The sequence below is a fragment of the Emiliania huxleyi genome, assembly GCF_000372725.1.
Source record: "Emiliania huxleyi CCMP1516 unplaced genomic scaffold EMIHUscaffold_360, whole genome shotgun sequence".
Classification (NCBI taxonomy): domain Eukaryota; phylum Haptophyta; order Isochrysidales; family Noelaerhabdaceae; genus Emiliania; species Emiliania huxleyi.
The window spans coordinates 35,996-63,916 of NW_005199273.1; the positions used below are offsets into that span (position 1 = coordinate 35,996).

Below are 27,921 nucleotides of genomic sequence, written 5' to 3' on the forward strand. Positions count from 1 at the left end.
GACGTAGACAGCTCCGGCGAGGGGCGCGGCGAGGACTGGGCACCCGGTGAGGTTGCGCAGCCTGCCGCGAGAGCGGGCGGAGGGTCAGAAGCGTGGCTCCTGCCCGACGCCCCGCGGGGGGGGGGGGGGGGCGCTGCGAGGGGAGCGCGGCGCCAGAGCGCGCGACTCGAGGAGAGGAGCGTGACGCGGCAGCGCTGCAACTCCTCGAGGCAATACTCGCCGGCACCGTCGCCGCCCGCCGGCCGCACCTGGGAGAGGGGCGGGGGTTCGCGCGGCGCACAAAGGCGCTGTGGCCCTGCCGTGTGGGGTGGTGTGGCGCCAGTCTGGGTGGCTTCGGAGGATAGGATGGAGCAGAGAGGCGAAGTGACGAGAGAGGGCGACGCTGTTGGCGGCACCACGCACCAACTCGCAGTCGCTCTGCTTGCGGAAGCCGGCCATCCCCTCGAGGCCTGCGCTGAAGGCATCGGTGTGGCGGCGCGTCGTCGCGTCGGTCGTCGCCGCCGCAGGCGCCGCGGCGGCCGCGGCGGCGGCGACATCCGCACCCGGCGCCCCGCCGACCTTGGCACGGTTGCGGAAGGCGAAGCGCTTCTTCGGGGCGAGCCGCTCTTTGGCAGCGCTCAGGCGGGCGTCCGCCTCCTGCGCCTTGCGCTGCGACGCCTCGAGCAGGGCGGGCGGGAGCCCGGACGCGGCGGCGGCGATGAGCGCGTGCAGAGCCGCCACCGACGCCGCGCACGCCTCCATTCCGTCGCTATCCGCCGCCTCCAGCTGATCGAGCGCGGCTGTGTTCGCTCTGCTGAAGGCCTGCTCAAACTCGGCGACCGAGGCGTCGGCGTCCGCCGCGGCAGCTGCGCGGGCCGCTTTCTTCTCCTCCGCCTCCCTCGCGCGGGCCGCCATGCGCTCGTCCATGACGCGCCGCGCCGCAAGCGCCCGGTCGGCGGCGGCGGAGGCGTCGCCGGACAAGGACAGGGAGGCCATGTCGTGCGCGTCAGGGCCAGGCGGCGGCGTCGCGTCGAGCATCACCAGCAGATATAAGCGCAACGGCGCGACAGGGAAAGCGAGAAAGAGAAACCAAACCCGTGGCGATCCCACATCGGGCGGCGTGCCGTCCTCCCATCCCTCCCTTGGGTTGTCTGTTTTCTTTCTTTCTTTCTTTACGACAGCGATTGTGGGGACTACATGATCCGTACGTGAAGGGTGGAGGGGCCCGTCCGCAGAGCTAGGCGGCGTGGGCGCCCTCCACTGGGGCCGAGGGTAAGAGGACGTCTGCCGCTTGCTTGTCTTGACGTCGTTGACCCAGCCAGTTGGCACGCTCACTCAGGGGATTTCACAGTCGGCACGCGTATTGCGCGCCTGCTTGTTGATGTTATCGGCGTCGCCCGCCACCGCCCGCCATGGAGATCTGCTGCGTGTGGTGGACGACAAGGCTCAAAGGAGGAGGCGCTCGCCGACGCCGCCGCCCCATACGCCATACACACACCGTCCGGTCCGTGTTGGTGCCCGCCGCTTCCTTGGCGAACACGTGGAGGAACTGCTTGGTGGGCGGCGCAATGCCACCCAAAGTTTCCACGAGCACCAGCCGCGTTATGGCTTTCTTGACCAGTTCTTGACCCACTTCGCGTCGTAGTACTGCGCCCCCGTCCACTTCCAGGAGCCTGCATCCGTCTTGATCCATCCCTTTCCACGCGCGTGGTCCTTGACCCATCCCTTTCCAGTCGAGTGGTCGAGCGGTCCGTCCACCTGACGGCCACGCTCCTTGCACCCCACCGACCCCCGTCGCAACGCCTTGTCTTACTAGCGTGTTTCCAAACCCGTAGAGGTGGCCCACCGACGCCACATTGCCACCATTGTCCCCACGAGCCCCTCCCCGCCGTCGTCGACTTGATGAGAGGGTTCCAGCACTTGACCTTGTAATGCACGTCCCGCATCGTGGCGAAGTCGCCGCCGAGCTCGCAGATGTCAGTCACGGACGTGTCGTTGAGGTGCCGCGTCACCTCGGGGTTTTCCTTGTCCCCGATGATGATGATGCCAACCGAGCGTGCCCGGATGGCATTCTGGGCGGCCCTTAGCACCCCGTTGTGATTGGAGGTGCGGTCGCCCTTGTTGGAGTTGGCGAGGGAGTCGCCCTTGCGCTCTGACTCCCACCGTGACGTGCTTGCCCGCGGCGGCCTGCTCGACGCGCAATCACCGACAAGTAGAGCACGTGCCTGCGCTGTATCGCCGTCCAGTCGCAGTCAGGAACATCGCCGACACCATCTTCGTGTGGTGGAGTCCATCAGGGCGCATGTCGTTGTCGAGCCATCCAGCGGCGCCGAACTGGGAGATTGAGATCAACGAGATGAAGCGAGTCGCCTCCCTGAACTTGATCGCCTCCGACTGCGGCGTGTTTTTGTCGATCTCCTCGCATGCCGCCAGGCACGCGATCCACGAACAAGCTCACAATCTTGTTGGCCGGCACCCCGGCCGCGATCGCGGCATCCCGCGCGGTAGGGTCGCGCAACACAGCCACGTGCACCGGTCCTCGCGCTCGGGGCACAAGCACAAAACACAAAACGAACAAGAAGAAATAGCGGTGTAGCGAGCGAGCGAGCGAGCGAGCGAGAGAGAGAGAGAGAGGGGGGGGGGGGGAGAGAGAGAGAGAGAGAGAGAGAGAGAAAGAGAGAGAGAGAGAGAGAGAGAGAGAGAGAGAGAGAGAGAGAGAGAGAGAGAGAGAGAGAGAGAGAGAGAGTTAGAGAGAGAGAGAGAGAGAGAGAGAGAGGAGAGACGAGGAACAAATGTGCCAGAAATACGAGAGGGGTAGCAGCAGCACCCGAAAGCCTTTTCTTTTCCCTGTGGTGTACCTGTGTTAGTGCCAGTGCGCGCCAGTCCCGTGCCCAAAGAAAGAAAGAAAGAAAACACGCAACCCAAGGGAGGGATGGGAGGACGAGTCCAGTGTCGCTCGCAAATCCTAGAAGTCGTAGGACTGTGGGCGGTGTGCTCGTAATCGGCGAAAGTTCTAGGATTGCGAGCGCTCCTGCTCGCAATCGGAGGCATGGTTGCCAGGATTGTGAGCCAAGCTGCTCGCAATCCTAGACTTTGCGCGGATTGTGAGCGCGCTGGTAGTAGTCGTAAGCGTCACCAGTCACCTTGAGAGCGGAGCTGCTCTTAGTCCTAGAAGATGTAGGATTGCGAGCGTGGGTGCTCACAATCGCACAGAGATGCTACGATTGCGAGGAGTGCTGCTCACAATCCTTCGACTTCTAGGATTGAGAGCGAGGCTGCTCTCAATCCTAGCCTGGTAGAAAAGAAGGTTCACCGGGGGAGAGAGAGAGAGAGAGAGAGAGAGGAGAGAGACGAGGAACAAATGTGGCAGAAATACGAGAGGGGTAGCAGCACCCGAAAGCCGTTTCTTTTCCCTGTGGTGTACCTGTGTTAGTAAAAGAAAGAAAGAAAACAGACAACCCAAGGGAGGGATGGGAGGACGGCACGCCGCCACCACACAGGGATTTTAAGGAGAGGTGTGTGGTGCGCTAGCCGTCGCCCACCCTAGGGAGTCTGCCTCTTCCTATCTCTCTTCGCAGTCTCTCGCCGATTCTCGCTGCAACCTTCATGCCACCTCGCGGTCGTCCCACTCTCGTCGTTCTCTCCCTTGTCACTTCCTCCTCTGTCGCGTCGTTCTCTTCTGCCTCGTCCTGCGACGCCGCCGCCTGCCGGTCCCTTGTTCTCGCGGCTTCTTTCGCCTTTCGGCGCAACTCCGTCCTCCTCGCGGCGTATCCTGGCCCCTCGAGTCTATCGAGCTCCCCTCGCGCAAGGACCACATTTCTGACTCCCACTCCGATCATTTGCCTACAGGTCATGTTGTTGCTCAGGTCCACTCTCTCTTCGAACACTCGTGCCTCTACGGATGATGCCGGCGCTGGGGTCCCCTTCGGATGCATCGTGACATCTGACAACTGAATTTCCACTGGTTCGTCCTCCTCGGAGTCATCTTCCCCGTCCTCCTTCCGCTCGGCTCTTCGCTCGGTACGTTCGGTGTGGCTCACCCTCCATGCCGTGAACAGGCGCTTTATCCACCCTATATTCTTCTCTCGTTCCTCTGCCCGTGCCTTGGTCTTGTCGTTGTTTCGCACCCATGTCTGTATGGCAATCGAGGCTGCCTTCCCCACTACCTGTAGTTCACTCGTCACCTCTCCCGCGAGCTCCCTTCTCTTTCTTTCGGGTATGGAGTCCGTGAGTGCGGGTAGCGTGCAGGCAATCACGGGCGCTATTTTGTCGTACTCCTCTTCGGCGAGCGCTCCAAATCTAGACCCTTTCGCCTTTAAGGAGGCTGCCCTCGCTCGTCTCAGGAATGTGGCGGTGTCTTTTGAGTCCGGCGCCTCCCGTTCAACTCTTGCTGTCGCCCTCGCTGTGTGTTTGTCGAGCTTCCGCATGAAGTGACGCGCCTCTTCCTTATTTCCAGCGCAGCTGCCGCTCAGTATGTGCGCCAACGACGCTTGTGGTACCTGTGTTAGTGCCAGTGCGCGCCGTTTCTTGCAAAATTCTTTTCCCCGACCGGCTCCCCAGAAGCGCGAAGCGAAGATACCCTCGCGGTGCCGGCCGCACGCTACCCCACACGAGCCCTGCTGCGCACGAGCCCTGCCTACACACCTTGTGCACTTCACTCCCCGCGTCCCCGCGCCAACAGGTGAATCCCGAGCGGCTCCCCAGCACACCATGCTCGCCGTCACGCTCGCCGCGCTGCCTTCGCTGCTGCTCTCACCCTCAGTGCCGGCGACGGGCAGCCGCGCACGGGCGGCCGCGGTCCGGATGGCCGGCGACGGCCCCTCCTTTGGCGATCTCGACGGCTCGACCGCCCGAATCGGCATCATCAAGGCGCGCTGGCACCCCGAGATGAGCGACTCGCTCATCGCGGGCGCCAAGGAGGCGCTCGCCGCGTGCGGCGTAAAGGAGGAGAACATCGTCGAGACCGAGGTGCCGGGCTCGTACGAGCTGCCCCTCGCCGCGCGGTACATGGCCCTCTCCGGCTCGGTGGACGCCATCCTGCCGGTTGGCATCCTGATCAAGGGCGACACGTACCACTTTGAGGCAATCTCGGACTCGGTCTCGTCGGGGCTGATGTCGGTGGGCATGCAGACGGGCGTGCCGATCCTCTTCGGCGTCCTCACCTGCATGAGCGAGGAGCAGGCCCGCGTGCGATCCATCGGGCCGGGTAACCACGGGCCGGATTGGGGGAGGGCCGCCGTCGAGATGGCGCTGCTGCGCCAGTCGGCGGTCGGCGGGCCAAAGTCCAAGTTCTTCATGGGCTTCGGCGACTCGGGCGAGGACGACGCCAAGCCCATGACGCGGCCGGCCGAGCGCATCGGCTTCTGAGCGGCGCCGGTTCGGCCGGCGGCGCGCGGCGCACATCTCAAGCTCGTCGGCGCCAGCGCAGCCGCCTCGGTGTGCGAGCGCTCTCGCGTGCGCCAGGCTTCACACCGAGGCGGTACATATAATGCGATCGCGCGCGTGCGTCTTCTGGAACGGCGGGAGGTACAGCCAGCTCGTGTTGCGCGCTCTGGCGGTGCGCCGTGCCCCCTGTGACCAGACCGGCTCTCTTGTATATCGATCTCTCCTCTCCGCGCGGCTCTTTGAGCGCCCAAACCGGCGGCGCGTGTGTGGGTGAAAAAGAAGGGCATCAACGCCCAACAATAGATGTCCAAATTTCCAAAATAGATGTGATCATATTGCAATAGAGATATCACGAGTCAGCGCAGTCTCGCGCCCGCCCGGCGCCGGCCCGGTCCGCACCGCGAGGCAGAGAGGCGCCTCCCCTCCGATGGCGCCGCGCGAGTACTGGCCGTAGTACACCCTCCGGTCCGCACCCGTGCGGTTGGGCCCGCTGCAGTGCCACAACCGCGACGAGAAGAGAACGGCGTCGCCCGCCTCGGCGCACACGTCGACGGCGAGCGCCTCGCCCTCCTCCTCGAGCCAGCGCAGAGTCGCCTCCGACGCGGGCGCCTACAGGCGGCGCGGCGCGCACGTGTCGCGCGCGCGCCTGGCGTGACCGCTCCGCCAAGGAAACCCGCGCGTCCGCGGCTGCGGAGGGCGGCTGCGGTGCGTCGGAAGGGAGGAGACGCAAGCACCCTATAGGGTGTGAACACATCAGATCGGAGGCGTGACTCGTCTCGCAGCAGTGGGAAAGAAGCTACGCACGCGGCGGGCTGCCGCCTGCCGTTGCCTCTCTCAAATGTGTTCCGGTGCTCGAGATGTGGGGAGATGTGGGGAGATGTGGGGAGATATGGGGAGATGCGTTCTGTGTTCCGGTGCTCGAGGCTGTCCTCCGCAACTAGCCTCCCGCAACTAGCCTCCCGCAACTAGCCTCCCGCAACTAGCCTCCCGCAACTAGGCGTGCGACCGTTGGCGGGCGAGACCGTGTCGAGGGGGCACCAGAGGGAAACGTACTCCGCCGCCCCGCCGCTGCCGAGCGCGAGGCCCGCCTCGTGTTGCAGCGCCTACAGCGGTGGCAGGAGTGCGCCGAGCGTCACAAGACTGCAGCGCCGCTCAGAGACAAGAGGGCCTCGTGTGCTGCCGTGCCCAGCCCGTGTGCCACGCCTCGATCTCGCCGGTCTCTCGCCTCTCTCTCGGCGGTCTCTCGGCTGTCTCTGCCCCGTCCGTGTGCCACGCGAAGCCGCCTCCGCGCCCCGCCGGCTTGACAACGTAGTGCTCGTTGAAGAGGCAGACGGCAAGCTCGGCCGCGGTGTCGTCTGCGGCGGCGGCGGCGGTCGCGGAGACGGCGGCGGTTTCAGTGGCGGCGGCGGTGGCGTCGGCCTCGGCGGTGGCGGCGTCGTCTGCGGCGGCGGCGCACGGCGCGGGGCGAAGCGCCTCCGCTGCCAGCGCGGGAAGGGCCTCGAGGGCAATGTGGCGGAGGGGGGCCTGTAGGAGGGCTCCGGGAAGGCTCCGTGAAGGCTCCGCAGCCGCGCGACACGGGCGGGGGGCGGGCGGGACCGCGTCGGCGGCGGCGGCGCCTCGGTGGGCGAAGTAGGCGGCGGGGTCGACTCGCGCCGGGTGGCCTTCGGGCGGTGGGCCGGAGGCGGGCACCTCGAGCACGCACTGCTCCTACCGGAAGGTTCCGAGCATTCGGCGGAGGGCTCCGGCGGCGGCCTCACGACCACACATGTCTGGTCCTCGAGCAAGTCTCCGCCCGCACCCTCGAGCGCCGCCTGCCGCGCAAGCGTGGGCCGAGGTGTGACCGAAGTGTGATCGGAGTACGGGCCGCTCGAGATCCGCCTGCAGCGCGTCGCTCTCGCGCCGCAGCGCCGCAACCTCTGCCGGTGCGAGCGCCGACCGCACCACCGCGAACCCTCTGGCGCGCCACTGCCGCAACAGCTCGGGGGCGAGTCTGCACAGAGGGAGGGCGCGGCGCCGCTTCGCAGGCTCCGCCGCCTAGAGCATCACCACACACAGAGAGATGAGGGCGCGACTGCATCGTTCCGTGCTGTCCGCGCCGCGTGTGAAGACACAAGCTGCTGCTACTGCGGACACAGCTGGCTGAAGGAAGTCCTACGTGGCTCGAGAGACAGGGGCGGATGGCTCCGCGTCTATGCTCCGCGCGCCTCCTCCGCCTCGCCGCGGGGGAGGGGGGAGCCGCGGGCCCGCCCCGCCCCGCCCTCCGCAGCGCCCGCCTGCGCCGCGAGTAGCTGCCGGTCGGGCAAGCCGCACCTGCGGGACATGTCTCGGACATGTCTCGGACGTGTCGTGGACGTGTCCTGCCGGTCAGGCAAGCCGCACCGGTCGCGCAAGCCCTGCGCAAAGTGGGAGCGCTGGCCGCACAGAAAGGTCGGGTAGCGCGCCTGGGGCATGAGCACGGCGGCTGGAGTGTGCGTGCGATGGGAATGCGGTCGAATACAGTCGAACAGGAGCCGGCTGCTAGTTTCCGCATCTGGGGAGCGGCGCAATCGCCCCCGCCAACAGCACCGCCGGCGCCTCGATGCGCGTGTCGTATCCGGGCATGCAAAAGTAGACGAGGCTCAGCCGCGAGCGCCAGCCTCCGCCGAGCACGCGGTGGCGCGCCGACCTGCTCGCGGATAGCAACGATTTTTCTAAGGGGGATAGCCCGCGAGGCGGGAGGGAGCGGCGGCGCGCTCTCTTGAGCAGCCCGTTGCTCCAGTAGTGCAGGATGTCGCCGACGTTGACGATCAGCGCACCCGGCCGCGCGCCCACGTCCACCCACCCGCCACCCTCTCCGCCGCCGCCCTCCCCGCCTCCGCCGCCGTCCTCACCGCCGCCGCCGCCCTCGCCGCCGTCGTCGCCATCGCAGAGCACCTGCAGCCCAGAGGCATCGCCGCCCTCGTGGTAGAGCACCTGCGAGTGCATGACTGAAGGGCTACGCTCCTCTGACTGGCTGGGGCATGGTTGAGGAGGGACTAAGCTCTGACTGGCTGGGGCGGCGGAGGAGCACGTGTCGATGCGCCGCGAGCAGCGTGTCGCGCACTGCTGGCCCGCCACAGCCTGTGCCTCGGCTGTCTCTCTGCTGTCTCTCTGCTGTCTCTCTGCCGTCTCTCTGCCGTCTTGTCTCTCGGCGGGTCTCTCAGCTAGATCGCGCCGTGAGCGAGGTGGGGTCCGTGTGCGGGCGCACCCGCACCACTCCTTCGCCCGCCTCGCCCGCCGCCGCAGCCGCGCCTGCCGCCGCCTCGGCGCCGCCGTTGTCAGCCTCGACGCCGCTGGAAGCCTCGGCGGCCTCGGCGCGGGCCGCCGCTGGCGCCCGTCGGGCCGGGTAGTGCAGCGCGCAGAGGTTCGTGACGTGTCTGCGCAGCGCGGCGTCGAAGAAGTCGGGCGGCAGCCGCAGCGCCGCGGCGACGGCGGCGTGCAGGTCGAGGCAGAGGCCCTCGAAGGCGCGGTAGGCGGCTTCGTACGCGGCGCGGAAGCCGGGCGCGTCCGCCTGGGGATTGGGGTCGGGGGAGTCGGTCAGGGCAGGCGGGTGCGGGCGGATGGGCTCTTGAGCGTGGTCAAGCAGCAAGAGGGAGGCATCCGCTCAGACAGGAGACTGCGGCTGAGGTGGAGGCTTCTTCCTCTGGCTGGTGTGAGCCACCTCGTCCGGCCACTGGTTGGCGTCTCCAAAGTAGAGGGCGGCCTCGTCGCTCGGTCCTGCGGCGGGAGAGGAGGCCTCGACATGGGGCGACCTGGCCAGCTCAGTGCAGGCGGGGACGGACCAGAATAGTATGGGTCGCCCGCCACGAGTGAATCTGCCAGCCGACCGCAAGAGAACTTCTCGTGCAGGTGCGGCGGCCGGACGGCGTTCACGCACCCGTCGACCGGGATGAAGCCCTTGCGCGGGTGGGCAACTTTCGACTTTGTGTCCTCGTCCGACTCGAAAAAGGCTCGGGCAACGGACAGCGCGCCGAGGACCTCGGAGGCGATGCCGTGGTCCGAGAGGTGAAGAAACCCGACGCTGCTGAGCGACGCGCGGAGCGCCTCGAGAGCGGCGGCGTCGCGAGAGCGGAGGGCCGCCATCGAGACGGATGGGAGCGGCATTGCACTCGCGGTTTTTAAGAAATTCCCGTGCTCCAAGTGCGCAAGCGATTCGCAAGCATGCCAGACGACCACCATGTGTGAGACGAAGTTAACCTTGACTTACCTTACCTTTAATTTGGTACAGAGAGAAGAGGTGGAGACAAGGGAGCGTGAGTGAGACTCGAGAGAGAAGGCGGTCCCTAGCAATGGCGGAGCGCCTGACGCCGTGACGCGTGAGTACAGACTGGACGCTGCATGCTTCTCCTAGCACAGACAGCTTATTGCGCTGTGTCCGCATGCGCCGTCGTCTCATAAAGGCCCTCGGGCACGGGCAGCGGCGCTGGCCACGAGGACGGGACCTTCCACGGAAGAGCGAGCCAAGGGTGCTCGCCCGCGAAGCTGTCTTCGGCTTCGACACGCGCGAGCACGCTCGTGGCATTCATGGCCGTCCGCGGATCGCCGTCCGCTATGTAGCGGCGTGCGAGAGTGAGCGTCTGGTAGCCGCCCTGCGACGCGCCGTCGTGCAGCTTCCCCAGGGAGACAAAGTCGCCGAACTCGGTGGTGCCGCGCGCAGCGACGCTCGCCCACTCTGGTCCGAAGCACACGGCAATGCTGTGCTCTACGTCTTCGTAATCTGCAAGCCCTTCGCCATTGTCGAGCTTGTAGGAGCCGGTGAAGTGAGCGGTCTTCACCTCGCGGTCTTCTTCATCGACGAGCGACATGAATGGCTGACTACACCTGAGGCTGAACGTGTTAGCGCTCTCCTTGAACTCCGCATCTCTCGGCAGGCCCGCTGCGCTGGCGACCCACGTGCCCGTCCACTCAGCGCCGCTGATGGCGCCGCGCCAGTAGAAAATCGGCGTGCGCCAGTCGGAAGGTGGCGCCTTGCGCTTGCGCGCTGCGGCGGAGGCGGCCGCCTTTCTCTTTGGCGCCATCGTTTGCGTACGTCGGGAGTGCGTCGTTACTGCGTGAGTCTACGTCCTTTTGAGTTCGTGAAGAGGGTGTTGCGGCAAACAAAAAAGCCCGCCCCAGGGAGGGATGGGAGAACGGCACGCCGATAAAGAAAGAAAGAAAACACAGCGCACAAGGGAGGGATGGGAGGACGGCACGCCGCCACCACACAGCGATTTTCAGTGTATGTAGCTCTTACGAACATACCCGTAGGTGAACTGCTGACAGGGTTTGCGATGAGGAGCGATCCAAACGTGGTATTCGGGTGATTAGATCACTACCGCCGAAGCGCAAGCGCTTGGAGCAAGGGAACCGCCACGTATGGGTCCCAGACTAGCACCCCACCTCGCGGGCCGACGAGCGACGTTCTGGCAGCCCATTTTAAGGAGAATATTCTATTTATTCTTTTTGGAGGAGGGAAGGAGCAACAACAACAGGAGAAGGTGGCGACGCTCGTAGCGAAGGGGGCGGGAGGGTGGCAGCCGGTGGAGCTGAGCGAGATGCTCGGGCCGCTTTTGGAGAGCGTGGTGGTCTGTGGTGGACGAGCAATTGGCGGACGCGTCCGACGCCTCGGGTTCGGGGTCGAAAAAGCAGCTGCTGTTCGGGTCCTCTCCAGGGGGTTAAAAAGAAAGAAAAAAGATCGGGCTCGCCATCGTTTGCGTACGTCGGGAGTGCGTCGTTACTGCGTCAGTCTACGTCCTTTTGAGTTCGTGAAGAGGGTGTTGCGGCAAACAAAAAAGCCCGCCCCAGGGAGGGATGGGAGAACGGCACGCCGATAAAGAAAGAAAGAAAATACACCATACAAGGGAGGGATGGGAGGACGGCACGCCGCCACCACACAGCGATTTTCAGTGTATGTAGCTCTTACGAACATACCCGTAGCGCGTAGGTGAACTGCTGACAGGGTTTGCGATGAGGAGCGATCCGAACGTGGTATTCGGGTGATTAGATCACTACCGCCGAAGCGCAAGCGCTTGGAGCAAGGGAACCGCCACGTATGGGTCCCAGACTAGCACCCCACCTCGCGGGCCGACGTTCTGGCCCATTTTAAGGAGAATATTCTATTTATTCTTTTTGGAGGAGGCGAAGGAGCAACAACAACAGGAGAAGGTGGCGACGCTCGTAGCGAAGGGGGCGGGAGGGTGGCAGCCGGTGGAGCTGAGCGAGATGCTCGGGCCGCTTTTGGAGAGCGTGGTGGTCTGTGGTGGACGAGCAATTGGCGGACGCGTCCGACGCCTCAGGGTCGGGGTCGAAAAAGCAGCTGCTGTTCGGGTCCCGGGTGGGGGTTAAAAAGAAAGAAAAAACCCACGGTTCGCAGAAAAATTCTTGGTCGATGGTTCGCGGGAGCTTCCTCATACAGCTCGCGCAGCTCGCCGCTGTGGCGGCAGCCCGGCTACCCACCCGAACTCCGCCGGCGGTGGCTCGCCCGTCGTGCTTGGCCACTCGGCCGCCCGCGGAAGTCGGAGCCACGCCGGCGCTCGCGGCCGCGGAGGAGAGGGCGACCGCGTGGGCGCTGGGTGCGGCGACAGCTATGATGGTGGCGCTGCCGGCGGGTGCGGCAGACGTGGCGTGGGTGGGTCCGACAAAGGCAGTGCTGTCGCCCCTCTTCGCCGTGTACACGCTCCTCTTCCTCTTCCGCACCGTCCTCTCCTGGTTCCCAAAGTGTGCCGCACACAGCTCGCCGGCTGGCTGTGGACGCCGCGGACGCCGCCCCAGTCACTCCTTGCGTCTCGCCCGCAGGTACAACCTCAACGCCTTCCCGTACAACGTCGCCGCCTGGCCGACGGAGCCGCTGCTGCGAGCCACGCGCCGCCTCATCCCGCCCGTCGCCGGCGTCGACATCACCCCGATCGTGTGGGTGGCTGTGATCTCCTTCTTCTCAGAGGCGCGCTCCCTTGCACTCTCCAACCGCCGCCCCTCACTCTCCCGCCACCCTCTGAGAGAGGTCCCCACCCCGACCACCGCTCGTGCTCGCCGCCACCTCGCCTCATCACCTACCCGGCTGGCTGCCTGCGCAGATCCTGCTCGGGCCGCAGGGCCTCCTAACGATTGTGCAAAAGAAGGGCGGCTTCTGACGCTGACGCATGTGGCGGTGGCGCACTCCCACCACGCATCCTCTCCCGGCCTCGGTGCTTTCCTGTGGCTCCCTCACTCAGTGCAGACTCGGGAGTTCTGCGATGAGCAGGCGTGCGACGTGCGACCCGATTGATCATCCGAGATTCGTGCGATCCGAATTCCGATTGATGCGTATACCGTGTGAGCATGCGTCATGTACTCCTGGGACACCCTACCCCCAATCCGCAGTAGCGCGGAACCGGAAGGGAAACAGGCCGCGTGGGCGCGGTGAGCGGATCCTCGAGGCCGCACCCTCCGCTCCCGATGACAGTTTCGACACCCGAGTCCCGTTCTCGCTCTCGGCCGCACAAAAATAAGAAGGCGCGGGTCGACATGGCGCGGCGCCGTGCTCGTCGCACCACTCGGCGCCGCTCAGGCTCACGCTGGGCCGTCGCGCGCCTCGGTCGCCCGTGCGGCAGCCTCGTCGTCGATGCGCTCCTTGAGCAGCTTGGCGGCCGCATAGTCCTCGCGATCGATCGCCGCGTCCAGCTCTGCGTAGAGCCGCGAGCGAGAGGAGCCGCCCCGCGGAGGTGCTGCGCCCCTCCCTCCCGCCTGGCCAGCAGCCTCTCCGTACACCTCGACGTACGGGAGGCTTGGTAGCCGCAGGCGGCGCAGCCACGAGGGGCCGCCTCCGCCCGGCTCCGCCGTCGTGCCTTCGGGCTTGTACTTGCCGTTGTAGAAGGGGTTGTCCTGCTTCTCCTTCATGAGAAAGGCGTTGATGCCCTGCTCGCCGGACGAGACAGACCACTGCAGCCAGCCCGCGGCGGCGAGGATGCCGCCAGCTATGAGCACCTCCACGTCGACCGCAGCCGGCGAAGGTGTGCGCCTCGGCCCGCGTGGCAGCGGCATGGCGCGAACCGGAAAGTGCAGCGCACGTGCGCACGGAAGCAGCAGCAGCAGCAGCCATTCAAGGCTATGACGCCTTGGCTCGCGGCTCTGGCATGTCCTGCGAGCAGAATGTTTTGCGAGGCGCGAGAAAGGCTTGTACTGCGCAGAAGAGGAAGACGCCGAAGAAACCGACTGCTGCGACGGTGTGAAGGAGACCGTCTGTGCTCGGCGCGGCAGTATCGAGGTCGACGACATGCGGCTCCATAAAAAGCGACACCGCCGCGAGTAGCGCCGCCGGGCCCCAGGGCAAAACAGTAACCAGGGCGAGGGTGACAGGAGGTGAACCTTCTTTTCTAGACCGGAAGGATTGAGAGCAGCCTCGCTCTCAATCCTAGAAGTCGAAGGATTGTGAGCAGCACTCCTCGCAATCGTAGCATCTCTGTGCGATTGCGAGCGCCGGCGCTCGCAATCCTACATCTTCTAGGACTAAGAGCAGCTCCGCTCCCAAGGTGACTGGTGACGCCTACGACTACTACCAGCGCGCTCGCAATCCGAGCAAAGTCTAGGATTGCGAGCAGCACTGCTCACAATCCGAGCATCATGCCTCCGATTGCGAGCAGTAGCGCTCGCAATCCTACATCTTGTAGGACTATGAGCGGCGGCGCTCACAATCGTACCCGAGATCTAAGGATTGCGAGCGGGTTACCTCGCAATCGGTGCATGTTGCTAGGATTACGAGCGCAGATCTCTGGATCTTCGGTACGATTGTGAGCGCAGCCGCTCATAGTCCTACAAGATGTAGGATTGTGAGCAGCACTGCTCGCAATCGGAGGCATGTTGATAGGATTGTAACACTCACACGTCATTTGGGGCCTGGAGCCCCTGTTTTGTGTAGTTTATGGTGGTTTAGAGTTTGCGGGGGGGGCCTGGAGCCCCTGCACAATGATGTTTATGGAGGTTTAAAGTTTGCGGGGGGGGGGGGACAGCTTTGGTCGGTCGACTTCAATTTTGCCCTGTTCACGCGCGCGCGAGACGTGCAGACAGGGTTGCCAGGTGAGAGCGAATGGCGCGGTTCACGCCTCGCACAACAGAGAGAGATATGCGCTCTGCATGGTGGGACATAAAAGAGAGCGAGTACTTGGGCGAGTAGGCCGTGCGGTCGACGCTGCCGCGCGCGACTTTGCGCGCGAGGCGGCGCAGCTTGAGAACGGCGGTGGGCGAGAAGCCGCCGCTGAACGTCTCGTGGAGCAGCAGGTTGAAGAGAGAAAAGGTCCTTATCAGCTGGTCGGCCGCCATGGGCCTCCGGGCCTGCTGCGGCGGCGCGGCCGGTTGCCCTGTTCACGCGCGCGCGAGACGTGCAGACAGGGTTGCCAGGTGAGAGCGAATGGCGCGGTTCACGCCTCGCACAACTCTCTAAACGCGAAGCGGAGATCAAATATCGGGCTGGCTCGCCTGTCCTGGTTACGCGTGGTGCTAGCGTCTCCCACCGCCCACCCATGCATGTTCGTCCTCTCTCTCTCTCCCGACGTACGTCTCCGTCGCAGTCAGTCTCTCGCCCACGCTCGCGTGTGACTCGGGTGATGACTTTTCTCTCTTTCTCTCTCCGTGTTCCTGGCGCGCTCGAGCAAGGCCATACACAGCACATAATGAGGACGCCCCTGGGCCTCGTGGCCGCGCCCGTGCTGCCTGCCTGCTCTCGCGGCCTGAGCGTCCGGCTCTGCTCGCCCTCGTCTGCCGCCGGTCCAGCTGGCGGCTGGGAGGAGTACCACGTGCCGGTCCTCCGCGACGAGCTCGTGCGGTGGCTGGTGACCGATCCGGCCGGCACGTACGCGGACCTCACGCTCGGCGGCGGCGGCCACTCCGCAGCGCTGCTCGACGTGCTCGCGCCCGCCGGCGGCCGGCTCGTCTGCGCCGACCGTGACGGCGACGCGATCCGGCAGGCGCGCCGCCGGCTGGGCACGCACGTCGAGAGCGGCGCGGCGACGCTGCTGCAGACGAGCTTTGGCCGCTTCCCGGCGGCGCTGTCGCGCGCCGGCGTCGGCGTCGGCGCCGGCGGTGCGCCCGGGGAGGGCGCTCGGCTCTCTGGCGTGCTGCTCGATCTCGGCGTGAGCTCGCACCAGATTGATGAGGCGTCGCGTGGCTTCTCGATGCGGTTCGAGGGGCCGCTCGACATGCGGATGGACCAGGCGAGCGGCGAGCTCACCGCCGCCACCATCCTCAACGAGTGGAGCGCCGCCGAGATTGCGGACGTCCTCTGGAGGCACGGAGAGGAGCGCCTCTCGCGCCCGCTCTCGCGCGCTCTCGTCGCGGCACGCCCTCTGCGGAGCACGGCGCAGCTCGCGAGCGTGGTGAAGGCGGCGCAGCCGGGCGCGCCGAAGGAGCTGACCAAGCGGGCAGCGCGCGTCTTCCAGGCGCTGCGCATCGAGGTCAACGCCGAGATGGACGAGCTCGAGGCGATCCTCGCGGCTGCAGCCAGCCTGGTGCGGCCGGGCGGTCGGCTCGCAGTCATGTCGTACCACTCCCTCGAGGACCGGCGCGTCAAGCGGCTGCTGCGCTCGGGCGCGACGGGCGGCGACTCGCCGCCTCGCGACTTCTACGGCAACTCGCTCGCGCCGTGGACGCCCCTCACCCGCCAGCCCGTCTTCGCCAGCGACGCCGAGATCGAGGCCAACCCGCGCGCCCGCTCCGTCCGGCTGCGGGTGGGCGAGCGGTCGAGCCATCCCGCGCCCGAGGCGGCGGCGGGCTAGGGGGGGTGTCGGTGTCGTCTGTCGAGGCCTCGGTCGAGGCACGGGGTAAATTCGTCCCTTGCACTCTTCGTGGGGACCGGTTTGGAGCAGAGTAGATCGATTAGCGTATTTTCTTATTTTACCTCATCGAAGGCGCTCTCAACAAAGACCTTCACGCGGCCCGCTGGGTGCGCTTCATAGCTCCCTCCCTGGCCCCCTGGATGGATGTGATCGAAGGGTTCTGGAAGGGTTTCGTGTGCAGCCAATTCTCGCGGGGCGGCATGCGCGCCCCATCGCCCATGCCGCAGCGCGCAGGGGAGCGGCATGCCGCGGCTCAACTTGAGAGGAGTTCATCTTGACGGCGGTCGCCGACGCTGCTTGAACGGCAGTTGTCGACCGCCGGCGGCAGTTGACCGGCAAGGGGCAAGATGAAGTCCACTGCGCTCGCAATCGGGATGTCCGCCGGAACCGTCTCGCCGAGGCGCTCAATAGTTCTCTGTCTGGCGAAGGCCAGTTCCTTCATCCTTTAAGTGTGGAGAGGTTCCACACTTTCGGTGCTTATGTGTCGAGTCACCGGCTCCACACCGCGTTCTACACTTTTTCAAGTGTAGAACCAACTGTGTGAACAGGCCAGCGCACAGCGCCATAGGAGGTATTTTCTTCTCAATAACAAGGCTGAAATCGCGCCGCCAACCAAGAGAATCATCTTCAACCTCGCCAAAGAGGTCGGCAGCCCGAGCGCCGTCGACCGCACCGACTACGGCACAGCCTCCGGCAGCGCCCGGGGCTTCGCCCAACACCACTCGCAACAGCTCTCGCGCGCCGCCGTCAGTGGCGATGCGCAAAACATCAACAACGCTGCTCGCAACATGCGTGTCGCGCACTCATTCATGACCGGTCTCAATGCCCCACCCCCCTGCGCGCGGGCCTTCTAAGCCCGCGGGTAGTCCCCCCCCATCCCCAGGGCCTCCAGGGCTCGCACCTCAACCTCTCACAGGCCAGCGCACAGCGCCATAGGAGGTATTTTCTTCTCAATAACAAGGCTGTGAACCAACTCTCGTGAGCACATCGACTCTGCGCTCGATGTCGGACTCGCGGGCAAAGTGCCACTTTGCGCTCGTTGGCGGCGTGTACATCGACGAGATCCACGAGGTTGCTGCTTACCCTTCGGAGGACAGCGCGATCAGGGCGGCGTCAGTGCAGCGCCGTCGCGGTGGCAACGTCGGCAACTCTGCAGCGGTGCTCTCTCAGCTGGACGCCGGGTCGGTGGAATGGGTCGGCGTCGTGCCCGCCAACGGCGGAGACGGCGCGGTGGCATTTGCCCTCGACTCGCTGCACGCCTACAACGTGAGGACGGAGCGGCACGAGCGTGTGCAAGGCGAGGCGATTGGCATGCCCACCTCGATGATCCTCTCGAGCCGGGCAACCGGCTCACGCACCATCGTCTCCTCCCGCCGAGGCCTCCGGGAGCTGTGCGCAGAGTACTTCAGCCGCGAGGTGCTCCCCGCCCTCGTGCGTGAGCACCCGGTGCTGTGGCTGCACTTTGAGGGCCGGGAGCCCGGCAGCGTGGCCCGCATGGTGGCCGAGGCGGACAGGGCGAGGCTTGCTGCGTGGCGCCTCTCGGTCGAGGTGGAGAAGCCCACCTTCACGCCGGAGGCGGTGCTCACGCTGCTCGCCGGTGCGGACGTCGCCTTCGTGTCGCGCGAGTGGGTGCTGAGGAACGCGGCTGCTCTGCTGGGCGGCGAGGCGGCCTCACGCCAGAGGCAGACGGAGCGGCTTGACGACTGCCACCTCGCCATCGCCACCCTGCGCGCGCTAGCAGGTCGCTCCCTCGCGGCCGCGAAGCGAGGCAGCGCCGGCGTGACTTGGGTCTGCGCCTGGGGCGCCCTCGGCGCGTTTGCGCTCACCGGGGTTCGGGACGAGGGCGGGCGCGTCGTCGAGACGTGTGCGGTTTTGGCGGCCGCCAGCGCCGTGGAGCGGGTGGTGGACAGCGTCGGGGCGGGTGACACCTTCAACGCGGCGGTCATTGCCTCCCTCGCCGCCGGGGTGGGCGCGGGCGAGGCGCTACGCGCGGGCTGCCTCGTGGCGGGCCGAAAGGTGGCGCAAGCGGGCTTTGATGGGCTTACGCTTCCGCCAAGCTGACGCCCCAACCAACCGCGCGGGCGTCACCTCCCTGGGCCCTGCTGGACACCATCCTCTCGCGACGTAGATCGACTTCACATGATATAATTACAGCGATTGCGCTCACGATGGAAGCATCCCACATGCGCCCCCCACACCGGTCACCGCGCCCGGCGCCGCCGCGCAGCCCGCCTCTCTGGCCCAGGGTCCGTTCTCTACGTCTTTGATGTACGGTATATACGCATGTATGACGGTCGGCACCGTAACACCTGTGTTGCGAGCATCGCCATCGGCGACGGCGTGGGTCTCCCGGACTCCCCCCCAGAGAGACTGAGCGCGACGGCTCGAGAGAGCACACAGGTCTACAACAACTCAGTGGCAAATGTCTGAGGGAGAGTGTGCGCAGGCCGATTACTCCGAGAGTGCAGTCCGGCTGACAGTGAGCGACTCACTGTTGGAGCCCGAGCTGGACGAGGATGGAGGCGGTCGCGCAGTCGTCGAGCGACGACGAGAGTGACGACGTGCTGGGCGGAGAGAGCGGGCACGGCGCGCCGCTCGAGGGGGGCTGGGACATCAGACGAGAGGCATCGAGGACGGCGACGGGGGGCGGGGCAGGGCAGACGCTCCTGCGCGGCGCCGGCTCCGAGCGAGCGCCGGGCGGCGCAGGCGGCGGCGGGGAGCCGTCTGCCTCGTCGTCCTCGCTCCTCCTCTCGCAGGCGTCGAGCACCGTGCTTTGCGACTCCATCGACCAGCCTCGCTTGAGCGGTGGCCGCAGCCCCCACGCCGCCTCGTCCTGGCGGGGCCTGCCGCCGAGCGCGGCCCCATCCACCCCGCCATCCACCTCGCTCGAGGACCCTTGCAGCCGGGCCCAGCGGTTGCGGACTGCGCTATCCGTCCGGTTGCCGGGCAGCAGCGCCGAGATCTGGCGCCACTTTGCCCCGTAGCGCGCGAAGCCCTCCCGGATGATTCGGTCCTCCTGCTCGCTCCAGTGCAGCCGTGGGTGCTGGCGGACGGCACCGGGTGGGGATGGGCTCGCGCCAGCCTCGTCGCCCCTCAGCCTGTGCCACCGGTTGCGAGCGGCGTCTGCCGTGCGGCCGTGGACGTTGGCCGCCACCTCTGCCCAGTTGGTGCCCAGGGTGGCCACGGCCGCGAGCAGAATGCCGTCCTCAGCTGCTGACCATGTCGAGGTCTTGCGGTCTGGCTCGCCGTCGGCGGGAGGGAATGGGGTCCTCTCCGACGCAGCGAGGCGGGCAAGGCGGGAGGTCGGGTTCCTCATGGGCTCTGTGCCGAAGGCTGGCACCATCACAAAGAAGGCGGCGTCTCAAGCATGTGTCGGGTCGGCGGCTCGACTTGCTCATGCCGCGAAACCGGCATTTTCTTTTTTCGTAGATTGCGTCCCAAAATATTTGGGCACGCGGCGGCCGAGAGCTACTACACACGCACATCGTAAGAAAATTTCCCGTCCAGCGTTGCCCGCCAAAAGAAAAGCCAATTTGGACTTGGGCCCTGCGGGCGACCTTCTCTCGAGGTGGGGGGGGGGGGGAAGTCCAGCGTTCGCTGTGGGAATAGAGTCCTCGCTACCCAACGCGGCCAAAGGATATCCACCTCGAGAACCTCGAGAGAGTCCTCCTCCGTGCGCGGCGCAGCTCGGTGTTTTGGACGCCAGGCAGTTTATGACTCCGATCGCCCTCACCGTCGCACCCGCGCTCGCGCCGCAGCCGCTCTGCCTCGGCACCGCCTTTCCTCGCCGGCCAGCCTCGGAGGTGCTCGCAGACGCGGCGGAGGCCGCCGCCGCCGCAGAGGTGGGCGGCGAGGGCGACGCCATCGACGTGTACGGCCGCGGCGCGTGGCTCGAGTCGTTTGAGTCCGAGGTCGCGAGCGAGTTCGGCAAGGAGTCGGCCCTCTTCTTCCCCACCGGCGTGTGCGCGCAGCTGGCTGCCCTCTGCGTGTACGCGGGAGGAGTCGGCCGCGGCGCGGGCGACCTCATGCCCAGGCTCTCGCGGCCGTCCTTCATCGTGCAGGCGACATCGCACCTCCTCCTGCACGAGGAGGACGCCGCGCGCCAGCTGCTCGGCTTCACGCCGCTGGTCGTCGGCGCAAAGGACAGGCCGCTCTCGCCGGCGGACGTCGAGAAAGAGCTGTCGCGCCTCGCGGCGGTCGGAGCGCGGCCGTGCTGCATCCTGCTCGAGGTGGCCCGCGCCGCGAGCTCGGCTGCGAGACACGCTACAACGGACAGCACGCCCCAAGACCGCACAGTAATCACAGGTGCCGCACCGCGAGCTCGGCTGCGAGACGCTCCGCCTGGACGAGCTGCGCGAGATGCGGCGGCTCGCGGTCCAGTACGAGGTGCCGCTGCACGCCATCGTACAGTGGCGTATGATGTCGCCCTACCCCTAACCCTAACCCTAAGACTGGTAGAGTGGAGCGCACCTGGCCAGGTGCCGCTGCATGCCGACGGCGCGCGCCTCCTCGAGGTCGCGCCCCACTACGGCCTCCCGCTCCCCGAGCTGTGCCGCCTCTTCGACTCGCTCTACGTCTCCTTCTACAAGGGCCTCGGCGGCGTCACCGGCGCCATGCTGCTCGGCAGCCCGACCGTGACGCGAGAGGCGGCCGTCTGGCGGCGCCGGCTCGGAGGCAACCCCTTCACCGTCGCGCCGTACGCGCTCTCCTGCCGCGCCGCCTTCCGCGCCCACCGCGGCGCGCCCCTCCCTACCACTCACCCTCACCCTCACCACTCATCACTCATCACTCCCCCTCCCCCTCCCCCTCCCCCTCACCCGCACCCGCACCCGCACCCTCCTGGCTCGCCTCGGCACAGCCCCACCACGCAAGCTTCGAGCGCACACCCGTACCACAGCTGCGACACCCGTGACCACCTTCGTAGGCTCCTTCGACGCGCGCTGGCGGAGGCTCCAGCAGCTGGCGCCGCTCCTCTCCTCCACCGCCGCCGAGGAGGGCGGATCCCTCCGCTTCGTGCCCGAGGCGCCGACCTGCTGCCAGGCGCACGTCTACCTGCGCGGCGACGCCGCCGCCCTCGACGCCGCCCGCGACGCCGTGCTGCGCGAGCGCGGCGTGCGGGTCTACTCACGGCTACGCGGCGCGGCGGTCGGCCCCGAGGCCGACGAGTGCTACTTTGAGCTGACCCTCGGCCCGAGGCACCTCGAGGTGGCAGACGCGGTGTACGTCGGCGCGTGGCGCGCCTTCAGAAGGCGCTCGCAGGGCCGCAGCCGGGAGGGCGCAAGGGCGTCGGCGATGCGGAGCCACAGAGCTGAAAGCGAGCGCTGGAAGTGGAGACAGTTGGGGTCCCTTTGTGCCACCCCTCCGTCGACGCGCGACACGACGCACGATGCAATTTCCATGTACCACATCGTCATATCGATGTGGTACAAGTTGCACTCCTATAGAGAAGGCTTCAACGTTCAAGCTTAAAATGCAGCGCCACACGAAGGTCGACGCTGAGGAGACAGGTTCTACGTCAAAAAAACCGAAACGCTTAGCGCAAAAAACCTCTGGCGTCTCTGGGGGGAGGCGGGGCCCATAGCGTCTGAAAACCACACAGCGTGTCCCGGTCCATACGGGGTGTGTGGACCCTGAGAGTTGACCAGGGGTTGTGCGCTGGGCCCTCCTGCTCGGCTCCAGCCAGTAGACAAGTCTTGTCACTAACAGAGTAGAAGGATCTGACCTCGGGGCCGATGTGACCAAGCGCTGGAAGCGTGGTTTTACCTCACACCCACGGTCTCACAGTGTGCCGGCAGTCGCCGAGCAGTGTCGCTCACACAAGCCGCAGCACAAGTGACTGAGGGCCAGTGAGGGCGAGCCCATCGCTGTCACAGCTGTGGCAGCCGCACAGTAGGCTGTGTCAACTGTGCAGAGTGTGTGAGCAGCAGAGGAGCTGCTCTCCAGGCTTCAGGCGCAAAGAGCTGCATGCCACCGAAAGCGCTGTCGAGGTTCGCCGAGCGCGGCGAAATCCGGGGACGCCGTCACCGACGAGCGCGTTGGACTTTTCACTCCGGACAAAGACCGCTGCACAGCGGACGGTACGGGCCGTGCAGCGGTCATAGCGGCGAGGCGCGGGACCGTCTGTGGCGAAGTGGGTCGCGTCCCCGGATTTCCTCAACTCACGGTCCGCTCCCTCTACTCGAGTATCCCGCTTGGGCTTGCCGGGGGTGTTTCTCTTCTTATCCCCGTTACCATGTAGAGCAAGACCGAGGGCGGGCCCTTTCGGGCTCCGGGCTGCTACGGCCGCCACCCTCCTGCCGGGCAACGTCTGCCGGCGCACGCATTGGGCGTCGCCGAGAGGAACCAACTGGTCTGAAGCTGACTCCTCAAGGCACCAACGAGATGCCTGAGCGAGGGAGCGCTTGGCAGGCGCTCCCTCAGGCATCTTGACTCAAGTACAAGTTAGCTCCCCCCAGGCACCAAGCTGGCCCTCCAGACATCAAGCTGGCTCCCTCCAGGCACCAATCCGAATCCCTCCAGGCATCAAGCTGACTCCCCCCAGGCATGAGCTGGCTGCATCTCGCGATATCTCGCTGCACCTCCGCCAAATCTCGCCTCATACCGTCTAATCTCGCCTCATCTCGCCTCATCTCGCCTCATCTCGCCTCATCTCCCCTCATCTCGCCTCATCTCGCCTCACCTCGCCTCATCTCGCCTCATCCTCCTCACCTAGGCTACTCAACCGCCGTGGCCGAGATCGACCCGAGATCGACCCGAGTTCAACCCGAGATCGACCCAATGCGAGGCCCCTCTGCGCTCTGGGGGAGATAGACTCAACAAGGCCCCAAACCCCCCTCTCTGGGGGACCCCTCCCCCCCCACCCCGAGTGTCCGTGTCCTTCGCGAGTCACCGATGGGGAGCGGGGGAGGGTGCGAAAGACGAACAGGGGAGGCTGGGGAGGGGGGGGGTCCACTCTGAAGACTGCTGACCGCGGAGGGGTTTTCTCCCACAGGGTTTTACCCTCCGCGCGAGAGGATCGGCGCGGCGAGGGGGTAGGCTCGAATTCGCCGCGCAACATTTCACCCCCACAGGACCCCGCCCTCCCCCCCTCATGGTCATGGTCCCACCACCTAGAACCCCAATCTTAGGCTTCGCACCCTCTCCTTGCGTGGTGTCCCCCGCTATGTGTCGCCGTCTTCGGGGCACGCAATCCTGTGTAGTCAGGGCAAGTGGGGGCGGGGGGCAGTCCCATCTCTCCTGTGTACGGGTGGGTTCTGTCTCTAGTCTCGGAGGGGGGCTTGAAGGTAAGAATATTTTATTTCCTGCCGGGCAACGAGAAACGACCCCAACTTCGTCGATGGGCCTGTTTGAGACTCTCTGGGATCGACTTCCCGGCAATCGGCGCGATGGGCCTTATTTGGGCGCCGACGCTCGGGGTCGTCTGGCAACGGCACCGGGAGCTCGAGACGCAGCTCTCGGGGCCAGCCAACCCAGGAGTCGATTTCTAGGACCAATCTCAATAACAATCTATATCAGCATGAACAGCGGGGACTCGGACGCGAGGGATAATCGGAGATAGCCGCGCAGCGGCTATGTAGGTTATCCGACAGAACGCGAGGAGAGGAACCGACAAACCCCCAACCCACCGTGAGGGGGGAACCGGGAACCAAACTATTACGTTCCGCGCGCGCCGCGCTGAACGAGCGTTTGTCGGACCCTCGCGCTTCTAGGCGCCCGAGTCCTGTTCTCGACTGCCCCACCCTCCCTCCTTGGCAGACGATTTTGCGTAGTGTTTGTGTTGTGTGTGTGAGCGTCGGGCCTTATTTGGGCGCCGACGCTCGGGGTCGTCTGGCAACGGCACCGGGAGCTCGAGACGCAGCTCTCGGGGCCAGCCAACCCAGGAGTCGATTTCTTGGACCAATCTCAATAACAATCTATATCAGCATGAACAGCGGGGACTCGGACGCGATGGATAACTCGGTGGTCGATGCACACGGTGGCCGCAACTGAACGTTGCCCTTCGTTGATTTCCAGTTCAAACCGGTCAGCCTCTCTTTTCATTTGCCATTTCGCTACCTATAACCGCCCTGAACACAAAGCAGCGCGCCTTGACGCCCTCCTTCGGCAAATACGGCCGCTCCTCATCCGCCACGAGCTCCCAGCGGCCCTCGGCACAGAGCCGGGCCTGCTCGCGCCGGAAGCCGCTGCTCTCGGCCTGGAAGTAGTACGACCGGATGTTGAACGCAACGTGCCCCCCCGGTCGCAGGATGTTTGCCAAGCTCTCCAAGGTGGACGCCGGCGCGTGGTTTGGCGTGAAAGTCCCGGCACAGAATATGAAGTCATAACCATCCGGGCACGCTGCCAAGGCGGGACCCATGTCGGGGCAGCGCCCGACTATTCTGTCCGAGTAGACGCCTCGAGCAGCCGCTCGCTCGAGCATTCCCTTGGAGAGGTCGAATGCCACTATGGACTCTGCGCGACTGAAGTGTTGCCTCAACAGCGGGCCGGCAGCGCCCGTCCCGGCGCCGCAGTCCAAAATCGTGCGCACGCCGTCGCGATCAGCACGTGAGAGCGCCGATGCGACCGTCGCCGCGAGCCCCGTCGTCGGATGGTTCTCGCCTCCGCCTGCCAAGTCGTGTGCGACAGTGTTGTCGTATGTCACCGCCCAGAGATCGTAAATTTGCGCCAGATCCTCGCTGCTGCCGGCCGAAAACACGCCCCGGAAGGCGGGGTGCGCCTCCTGTGTGTGTATGGCCTCCATTGGACGCACCTGGATGAATGTGGATATCTCCGGAAGCAATCAATATGCGCGCGTCGCGACCGCGTTCTCCCGGCGTCGGCGAAAGGCGTCAGGAAATAGAAAGAAAACCATGTTTTCTTCTACATCGAAGGCTCGCTCAAAAAATCGATAAAAAGAAAGTGTGAGAGCAGAGCGGTGTTTCGACACCGAGATCGTTCAAGGAACGCTGTTCAATTTCGCTGTTAGTGTAGCTAAGTGCAGCTAATCCTTTGTGTTCACACCTGCAAGTGAATCTAAGGGCGTAGTGAATCGATTTCGGCCTGTCTGTTGCCAGTCGCCACCACGGCAGCGAGAATTTTGGGCTGGAAACGCAACATATACACATATATGTGGCGCCGCTTCGCCACCCGCGGCGCCTTTGCCACCGCCGGAGTCGCCGGTGCAGCATACGCTGTCTCTCCCGGCTTTCGGCGATCGGTCTGCTTCTGGAGCACGGTCGCACCCTTCGTGGGCGAGTATCAGTCAATCAGGCTGCGGGCGCGGTGGGAGCGGTGGGAGCCGAGCGAGCTCGAGGCGGCGCAGCAGCACTTTCACCACCGCTCTGCCCTCAGAGCGGTCGACGTCATCCTGCGGCTGGGCGGCATCTACATCAAGATTGGACAGTTCGCCTCCACAATGGGTGCCGGGGTCCTTGAGGACGCGTACATCCAGGCGCTCCGGCCGCTGCAGGACGGCGTGCCGCCTCGGAGCCTCACCGAGGTGAGCAGGATCATCGAAGCCGACATCGGTCATGCCGAATGGCGACGAGCTTTGCTCCTCCTTCGACCCTGCACGACATTACATGATGCTGTGTAGGTGTGCCGATGGGAGAGCTCTTCTCCTCCTTCGACCCGGAGCCCGTCGGCGCCGCCTCGATCGCCCAGGCGCGCTTGCGTGCGAACGTGAGACGAGCTCTTTCCAAGAGGCATTCTTTGACCAGATTCGTGAGACCTCCCAGGCGCACCGCGCGACGCTGCTCGACGGGCGCGAGGTGATCGTCAAGGTGCCGTACCCAGAGGAGAGATACAATCCAAGGAAACCTGATTCCATGATGTCGGAGCTGCGTACACACAGGTGCAGTACCCAGAGGTGCCCACGCTGTACGAGGCCGACTTCGACAACCTCGAGATCGTGACGCGTTTCCTGTTCCCCGAGAACCTGCCCCTCATCGAGGGGCTGCGCAAGCGGCACCAGGCGGAGCTCCGGAGAGAGGCCGCGCCGCATTCACACAGTACAATAGAATGCTGTCTACAACTGTCAGGCGGAGCTCGACTTCCGGCAAGAGGCGCGCAACTTGGCCGAGGTGCGGGCCAACTTGTCTGCGCGCGGCTTCGAGCCCTCGCGCGCCCGCCTAGATGCGGGACACAGCAGGCCCCTGCATCTGGACCCTCGTCTCCCGACTAGCGCTCGAGAAGGCGCGTCTTCAGCCGCGTCCGCGCTCCCCGACATCGGGCGCGTTCTCCCCGTAAGGCTCGTCCGCCTCCCCTCGCTGCCCGACGAGCGCCTCTGCTCGCGCCACGTCCTCGCGATGGAGCTCCTCCACGGCACCAGCTTGGCGGCCGCCATCGACCTCGAGGCGGCCGACATCGCCGCCGCCCTCGGCCTCGAGTCCGCCGACGCGATGCGCAAGCAGCTGCTGCGGCGGATGGGCAAGCATTCGGAGCGGGGCGGCGGCGGAGAGAGCACGGTGGGGAGCAGACACCAGGCGCCTCTGTCAACAGGCGAGCACTTCGAGCGAGGGGGCGGCGCCACCCGCCTCCTCTCCCTCGCCGAGGCGGCGGCGCCCCTCGTCCGCCTCGTCGCGGCGACGCTGCGGCTCGCGCGCTCCGCCGCCGCGTCGACCTCCAACGCGCTCGCGCGTTGCATGGAGTCCGTCGGTTTGGGAGGGTTCGCGCCGCCCCTCCGAGACCCGCCCGAGCGGAGGCACGACCTTAGCCGCGCTCTGCGGACGCTCGTGCGAGTGCACGGGGTCGCGATGCTGCTCGACGGCGTGTACAACGCGGACCCGCACCCGGGCAACGTCCTCCTCCTCCCCGACGGGCGGCTCGGCCTGATCGACTACGGCATGTGCGGCCGCCTCGAGGGGAGCGCGCGAGAGAGCATCGCGCGGGTCGTCCTCGGCCTCGCCGCCGGCGACCGAGCGGCCGTCGTCGACACGTACGAGCGGTCCGGCTACCGCGCGTGCTGGCACGGCGGGGCGCCGCACGGCCCCGACGCCGTCTACCGCTTTGCGACCTTCCACCTCGACCGCATCGACCTGTCTCCGGTCGGGGTCGGCCCGGGCGGCGAGGGAGGCGGCGGCAGCGCGACGATGCCGGTGATGAAGCTGCTGCGCTCGACGATCGAGGTGTCGGTGCCCGACTGGGTCGAGCAGGCGCGGCGCCTCGGCGGGCTGCTCATCGGGGTCGGCAGCCAGGCCGGGCGCCCGATCTCGCTGGCGCACGAGTGGGCGCCGATCGCGGAGGAGGTGCTTGCGAGCGCCGGCGGGGCGAGGGCGGCGGACGCGCGGCGGCTGAGGACGCACCTGACGGGGCTGTCGGCGTGAGGGCTGTCTGGAGAGATGTTTCTTTTTTATCCGGGTCACAGTGTCTCTGTACGCGAGAGACGACGTCTTCTAGGAGCGGGAGGACGTCTTCCTCGTTTGACGTTTTTGCTCTAGTGTCTAGAGAGCTGTTGCTCTGGTGCACGCCCCTCGCTGGGCGTCACACCTTGCTCAAGTAAGAAGTAAAAATTAAGGTGTTTGGCGACTAAGTCTAAGGACGAGCGAGATTTCTCGTGTGAGAGTGGTGCGGGGTCTCTATTTTATGGGGCGCTGTGTACGGGGTGTGGACCGTGAGTTGACCAGGGGTTGTGCGCCGGGCCCTCCTGCTCGGCTCCAGCCAGTAGACAAGTCTTGTCACTAACAGAGTAGAAGGATCTGACCTCGGGGCCGATGTGACCAAGCGCTGGTAGCGTGGTTTTACCTCACACCCATGGTCTCACAGTGTGCCGGCAGTC

General features: G+C 65.7%; 12 protein-coding genes across 12 annotated transcripts in view; 6 read left to right on the top strand and 6 right to left on the bottom strand.

Moving 5' to 3' along the window:
- The window catches only part of EMIHUDRAFT_117771 (hypothetical protein), a gene marked incomplete at both ends in the record, with an annotated part of 1,674 nt that extends 699 nt beyond the window's left edge, over window positions 1-975 (bottom strand). The window contains 3 exons of the mRNA XM_005772260.1: window positions 44-61; window positions 227-248; window positions 396-975. Coding sequence (XP_005772317.1) covers window positions 44-61; window positions 227-248; window positions 396-975 — 620 coding nt within the window. The remainder of the gene's footprint in view (window positions 1-43; window positions 62-226; window positions 249-395) is intronic.
- Window positions 976-1,581: 606 nt separating this feature from the next.
- Window positions 1,582-2,283, bottom strand: EMIHUDRAFT_242440 (hypothetical protein; the record flags this gene model as incomplete). Its single annotated transcript, XM_005772261.1, has 3 exons — window positions 1,582-1,737; window positions 1,809-2,166; window positions 2,240-2,283. The coding sequence occupies 3 exons, from the start codon at window positions 2,281-2,283 to the stop codon at window positions 1,582-1,584; spliced, it is 558 nt and encodes a 185-aa protein (XP_005772318.1).
- Window positions 2,284-4,659: 2,376 nt separating this feature from the next.
- On the top strand, window positions 4,660-5,667 carry EMIHUDRAFT_444779 (hypothetical protein). Its single transcript, XM_005772262.1, has one exon. The coding sequence runs from the start codon at window positions 4,690-4,692 to the stop codon at window positions 5,344-5,346; it is 657 nt and encodes a 218-aa protein (XP_005772319.1). The 5' UTR covers window positions 4,660-4,689; the 3' UTR covers window positions 5,347-5,667.
- Window positions 5,668-9,621: 3,954 nt separating this feature from the next.
- EMIHUDRAFT_369298 (hypothetical protein) lies at window positions 9,622-10,476 on the bottom strand. The gene has a single exon (XM_005772263.1). The coding sequence runs from the start codon at window positions 10,185-10,187 to the stop codon at window positions 9,744-9,746; it is 444 nt and encodes a 147-aa protein (XP_005772320.1). The 5' UTR covers window positions 10,188-10,476; the 3' UTR covers window positions 9,622-9,743.
- Window positions 10,477-11,913: 1,437 nt separating this feature from the next.
- On the top strand, window positions 11,914-12,625 carry EMIHUDRAFT_430688 (hypothetical protein; the record flags this gene model as incomplete). The annotated part of the gene is made up of 2 exons (XM_005772264.1): window positions 11,914-12,078; window positions 12,157-12,625. Exons 1-2 carry the CDS (start codon window positions 11,948-11,950, stop codon window positions 12,623-12,625), a joined length of 600 nt encoding a protein of 199 aa, XP_005772321.1. The 5' UTR covers window positions 11,914-11,947.
- Window positions 12,626-12,665: 40 nt separating this feature from the next.
- On the bottom strand, window positions 12,666-13,653 carry EMIHUDRAFT_444781 (hypothetical protein). Its single transcript, XM_005772265.1, has 2 exons — window positions 12,815-13,653; window positions 12,666-12,793 (listed from the first exon to the last, which is right to left on the bottom strand). The coding sequence occupies exons 1-2, from the start codon at window positions 13,436-13,438 to the stop codon at window positions 12,704-12,706; spliced, it is 714 nt and encodes a 237-aa protein (XP_005772322.1). The 5' UTR covers window positions 13,439-13,653; the 3' UTR covers window positions 12,666-12,703.
- Window positions 13,654-15,125: 1,472 nt separating this feature from the next.
- On the top strand, window positions 15,126-16,070 carry EMIHUDRAFT_44195 (hypothetical protein; the record flags this gene model as incomplete). The annotated part of the gene is made up of 1 exon (XM_005772266.1): window positions 15,126-16,070. A coding segment is annotated over one exon (945 nt), but the record flags the coding sequence as incomplete, so codon positions are not given.
- Window positions 16,071-17,168: 1,098 nt separating this feature from the next.
- Window positions 17,169-18,227, top strand: EMIHUDRAFT_117776 (hypothetical protein; the record flags this gene model as incomplete). The annotated part of the gene is made up of 1 exon (XM_005772267.1): window positions 17,169-18,227. One exon carries the CDS (start codon window positions 17,169-17,171, stop codon window positions 18,225-18,227), a length of 1,059 nt encoding a protein of 352 aa, XP_005772324.1.
- Window positions 18,228-18,428: 201 nt separating this feature from the next.
- EMIHUDRAFT_444783 (hypothetical protein) lies at window positions 18,429-19,536 on the bottom strand. The gene has a single exon (XM_005772268.1). It carries the CDS (start codon window positions 19,507-19,509, stop codon window positions 18,655-18,657), a length of 855 nt encoding a protein of 284 aa, XP_005772325.1. The 5' UTR covers window positions 19,510-19,536; the 3' UTR covers window positions 18,429-18,654.
- A 343-nt stretch (window positions 19,537-19,879) lies between these two features.
- Window positions 19,880-21,635, top strand: EMIHUDRAFT_242450 (hypothetical protein; the record flags this gene model as incomplete). Its single annotated transcript, XM_005772269.1, has 4 exons — window positions 19,880-20,395; window positions 20,472-20,570; window positions 20,645-20,862; window positions 21,116-21,635. 4 exons carry the CDS (start codon window positions 19,880-19,882, stop codon window positions 21,633-21,635), a joined length of 1,353 nt encoding a protein of 450 aa, XP_005772326.1.
- Window positions 21,636-24,189: 2,554 nt separating this feature from the next.
- On the bottom strand, window positions 24,190-24,906 carry EMIHUDRAFT_117779 (hypothetical protein; the record flags this gene model as incomplete). The annotated part of the gene is made up of 1 exon (XM_005772270.1): window positions 24,190-24,906. One exon carries the CDS (start codon window positions 24,904-24,906, stop codon window positions 24,190-24,192), a length of 717 nt encoding a protein of 238 aa, XP_005772327.1.
- Window positions 24,907-25,251: 345 nt separating this feature from the next.
- EMIHUDRAFT_444785 (hypothetical protein) lies at window positions 25,252-27,514 on the top strand. Its single transcript, XM_005772271.1, has 6 exons — window positions 25,252-25,672; window positions 25,741-25,808; window positions 25,883-25,927; window positions 25,999-26,118; window positions 26,186-26,573; window positions 26,646-27,514. Exons 1-6 carry the CDS (start codon window positions 25,273-25,275, stop codon window positions 27,467-27,469), a joined length of 1,845 nt encoding a protein of 614 aa, XP_005772328.1. The 5' UTR covers window positions 25,252-25,272; the 3' UTR covers window positions 27,470-27,514.
- The last annotated feature ends 407 nt before the right edge of the window (window positions 27,515-27,921 follow it).